Here is a 4147-nt window from a genome sequence, read left to right as displayed (position 1 = left end):
CTCAAAAAGGGGGACGACATTTCATCCGTGCTTTTTTTGGTTAAAGGTCGTGGTTGACACATTTGCAGCCAGCTTTTGGAGTCCAACCGTCCTTGGCACCCGGAAATACGCTTCAGAGATTCCTGCAACACAGTGTCTATAGTCTCAAAGTTTAACGCATGCACAGGAATAATGTCCACCTGAAGCCCTGTCATAGCCGTGTCCACAAGCACCATTATACCACTCTCCTCCAGGGCTTTTGCATAATCATCCATAAGGTCTGTTCGCTCTGTAGATAGTAATCCCGTGGTTGAGGCATAAAAAGCATCCTCCTCTACGTGCCAGGATTCCAAAGGCCCGAGTCGTTTATCACGTCGTGCATACTCCTCAATGGCTTGCCGATGCTTGCGGTGAAAGCTAGAAAGAAGATTCTTGATACAGTGTGTATTACTGCTAACGATATCAATGCAAAGATCATCCGGCGGTACCCAGTGACTGTTCAGACCCATTTTCTGCATGATACAAGCACGCAGATTGAGTGCCCATTCAACGAATGGATTCGTCTGAAACTTACGGGATACACCTGGATCCACGCGTACATTAAATTCCTCTCGATGCATCATCACCTCATAAATTTTAACAAGGCAATCCGTCTGCCATAAATCCAAAAGTCCCTTCTGTTCTTCTTTTGTCAGGGGCAAATTCTTTAACACCTCTTGAATACGTTCCAACTCAAGTGCCTTGTCGCGCACCACCCCAGCGCTTTCATCCGCCTCACGGTTATTCAAATATTCGTCCAAGATATCAATAGCCGGTGGGTGCACCAGTCCTTGCACACGGCCTCGGAGCTTGTTGCTTTCAATGATATGTACACACAGCATGGAGAGGAAATCAAGAAGATCCGTGTATCCATCACGCAGCAGCACGAGAGTTTTTCCTTCCATTCCCAAATGCCACGTGCAGCGACGGCGTTCCTTGGTGCGGATGTATGTAATAGCGGTTCGATTTGTTGTGGATTTATTCTTTCCAAACTTTAAGAAATGACGAACATCCGCCTTTTTCGCCTCTTCTCGCATCCGCGTCGCAACAAATGGCGGTAGAGCCAACACGAGATTAAAGCAAAAAGTTGTCGTGACATTTTCCGGGAGACGATTCAACGCGTAACTCCACGCCGCTGTGTCTATTGTATTGCTCTTCAGCTTTGTGTGAATGACGTTCTCAATCTTTGTGTAACGATCGAGAATTGTCCAGAGCGGGAGATACTCATTCATCGCCGCAGAGGGCATAAAAACATAACGGCAAAATTCACGAACCGGAATAAAAATATCACCTTCGCCCAAGTGCCGACCCACACTTTGGGAAAAACACGGGCTTTTCCCCAGCAGCTGCTGGACTGCTCGCAGGGGAAGTAATGCCAGCACCGTGCGCTCGGAGGTGATGCCGGCGACGTACCGCAGTGGGGAGGCGTCTTTGAGGACACAGAGATCCAGGCCGAAAACCATGCCAGGCTTCACCTTGCCACAGTGCGTCATGGCCTCACATTCCTCCACAAGCGGTAACACCTCTGGACACAGTTCCTCTTTATGAAACACCCGTGATTGCTGGAGATCATCTTCTTTTTGAGCGGCATCCAAAAAACAATATGTGCCACCTGCACGGCAAGACCATTTTTTTTGCGTCTTAGGAGGCGAGGGGTGTGCACGTGTCGATCGCTGAGGCGAGTCCGTGCCGCCGTCGTTTGGGGCAAACACCTCCACTTCACCCCCAACAACAATGTACATGTGCGGTGCGTGTCCGCCCTCTGGAAGCACAACTTCTCCCGGCAGATATTCACGGCGTAGGGAGGCATGCACCACCTCTCGCATCTCGTCATGTCGCAGCAGGCAAAAATGCTCCGTGTTCTGCAAAAAGGCGATCATCTCCTTCTCATCATGGGTGGGCAGGCCCTTTATAATCACCGGGTCCGGAATCATATTGCGGTACATCTGTATGCCATCCTCTGCGTTGTGATTCATGCGGGAGCTACAAGTTTCAAAAGATTCTTCTTCGTGCCAAAATTTTTTACGCGTGACGGCCCTCGCGCGCCCCTCGATGGATCGCATGACTTCTTCAATGACGCGGGCGATTCTTCTGCCGGGTTTTACTGCCGCCACTTCGCTTGTGGTGGAAGTCGCGGCCGCCGCACTTGTCGATTCGGGCCTGCTGTCGCCATACTCCCTGCTGGGGCTTCTGTCGGCACACTCCATCGCCTCCTCCAGCAGCTCCTCATTCAGCGTTTGTCGGTGGTCAAACATGTCCCCTTTCCCTCGTCGCCGCCGCAGTGACCGGTACAAATGCAACTGCGGCCAAACGCCAAAAAACAATAATAATAAAATTAAGCACCAACAAAAATAACCCCCCCAAAGGAAGGAAAAAAAAAAAAAAGGTTAATAATAGCCAAACCACCGCCTAATTTTTTATTTAAAATTTGTCCTTTTGTCTCTTGTACTTGTGGTCAACGTCACAAGGGGCAAAACGCAACCTAAAAGAATAAAATCCTCGCCACCGACAATTCCTGCGGGAGAAAAGTAAAAGAAAAAAAAAGAAAAAAAGAAAAAGAGATGCATGCAGAGCGCATCCGCACCAGTTGTCTTGGAGGCTCCCACACGGAAACACCCACGCTACAACGAAAGCAACAACAACAAAAAGAAAAAAGGAAATCTGACAACTGCACATAAATACATTTTTGTCATTATTCCTTTCATATACTGCGACCCTTCGTCCCGCGACGCGAGTATTCCAAAAGGGCACATGCATCTGATAAAGAGGGATCCAACCCGTGGCCCCTATAAGCAAGCCCGAAAACAGGCTCACAGCGCAGAAATTTGTGATTTTAGGCTCATAAATTCACCCTCTATTCGCCCCACCAAGTCTCGAAGCGCCGCAACGCTGTCGACCTTGCAAGTTTCATCCTCTCGGCACTCGGAGGTCTTTTGCGAAAACATCCCTCCTGCCGCCTGTCGAGATTGTGAGCACCAACGCCTTTCCACTTCCATTGGCTTTATGTCCTTTAGTCGCTCCAGCAGTTCCGATAAGGCGTTTTGTAGCGACGTCAGCTCCCTACTGAGGGAGAAAACTCCTTTGCGAGTTCCTGATGAGCATGGCGATGGCGAGCATGCGTACACTTCTGTCGAAGCGTTAAAAGACGGGAAGAGCCCCGTATTTTCTTCCGTTGCCCGCGTTGGCATCACTGGTGAAGGCGACGCCAAATGAGGTGCAACGGCAAATCGACGTTGCCGAGGAACGCTGCCGTAGTGAATAAAAGAAGGTGGAGTTGTTCCAAAGTTGCTTGCGTGAGGAGATGATACATCCTGGCTCTTTCGCTCGGGAACAACTTGCAGATCTTCTACCAAAAACATATTTTTTACTCCACGTTTAGGTTGCCGGGTTGCCGAAAACTTGAATAATGACGACCGCTGAGATGATCGCTTAAATGGCTGGACGAACACCCTCTTCAATAAACCGGCGTCGTCCTGAAGGGTGCGGGCACGATATTCTCGCTCCCGCGGCCCTAGTTCGTGTTGAGTTTTTGGAGTTTTTTGTGGACCATCCTGTGAGTCTACATCCACCGTGGCACCAACCCTTGTGTTGTCCATGCTGTTCCCCATAAAATCAACGGAGCAGTGCTCGAGCGGGAAGAAGCCAAATTTTTCCGTAAAGGATGAAACAAATTCCTCCCGCCACGTCACCTGTGTGGGGCTCTGTGGGCAAACTGAACTCCTTTTCGAGGTCGTGATGACTGTCTTGCTCTCCTTTCCCTTGCCCTCTTCTGCTGGTGCTGCTGACGCTTCTTTTCCCCCCTCCTCGTTGTCGGGTGAATAAAAGGAGGAAAGGGAGGATTCAAAAAAGGCCTCCTCTTCCGCACGGGCGGAATTTCTCACCAAACTTCCGGACTTCTTATGAGAGCAACCGTCAGGCGGGATGCCCTTACCCGTACTACTCATGTTGGGATGGTTGTTTTTGCTCTTTTCGAAAATGGAAGGCCGATAAAGGCGTGCTGTTGGCGTGGCAGCATGCTCTTCCTTTTCCATACCGCCTGTTTCTCCATATTCTCTCCCAGTTCTTCACCCTCTTCCCCCGCGGGATTTTTATCCTCCGTGGAGGAATCACAAAATTCAGTTTCCCGCCG

The 4147-nt window shown here is 49.8% G+C and overlaps 2 protein-coding genes across 2 annotated transcripts, besides 2 other annotated features; both read right to left on the bottom strand.

The window, feature by feature from the left end:
• Positions 1 to 2273, bottom strand: Tc00.1047053506447.19 (hypothetical protein, conserved; the record flags this gene model as incomplete). Its single annotated transcript, XM_798166.1, has 1 exon — positions 1 to 2273. A coding segment is annotated over one exon (2273 nt), but the record flags the coding sequence as incomplete, so codon positions are not given.
• Positions 1 to 4147: a sequence feature (heterozygous, non-Esmeraldo-like haplotype).
• Positions 2541 to 2576: a microsatellite.
• Tc00.1047053506447.10 (uncharacterized protein) lies at positions 2829 to 4049 on the bottom strand (the record flags this gene model as incomplete). Its single annotated transcript, XM_798165.1, has 1 exon — positions 2829 to 4049. One exon carries the CDS (start codon positions 4047 to 4049, stop codon positions 2829 to 2831), a length of 1221 nt encoding a protein of 406 aa, XP_803258.1.

Source organism: Trypanosoma cruzi, genomic scaffold (assembly GCF_000209065.1).
Source record: "Trypanosoma cruzi strain CL Brener 1047053516539 genomic scaffold, whole genome shotgun sequence".
NCBI lineage: Eukaryota > Euglenozoa > Kinetoplastea > Trypanosomatida > Trypanosomatidae > Trypanosoma > Trypanosoma cruzi.
The sequence above is the reverse complement of the archived record's forward strand: the minus strand, read 5'-3'. Positions and strand labels throughout refer to the sequence as shown.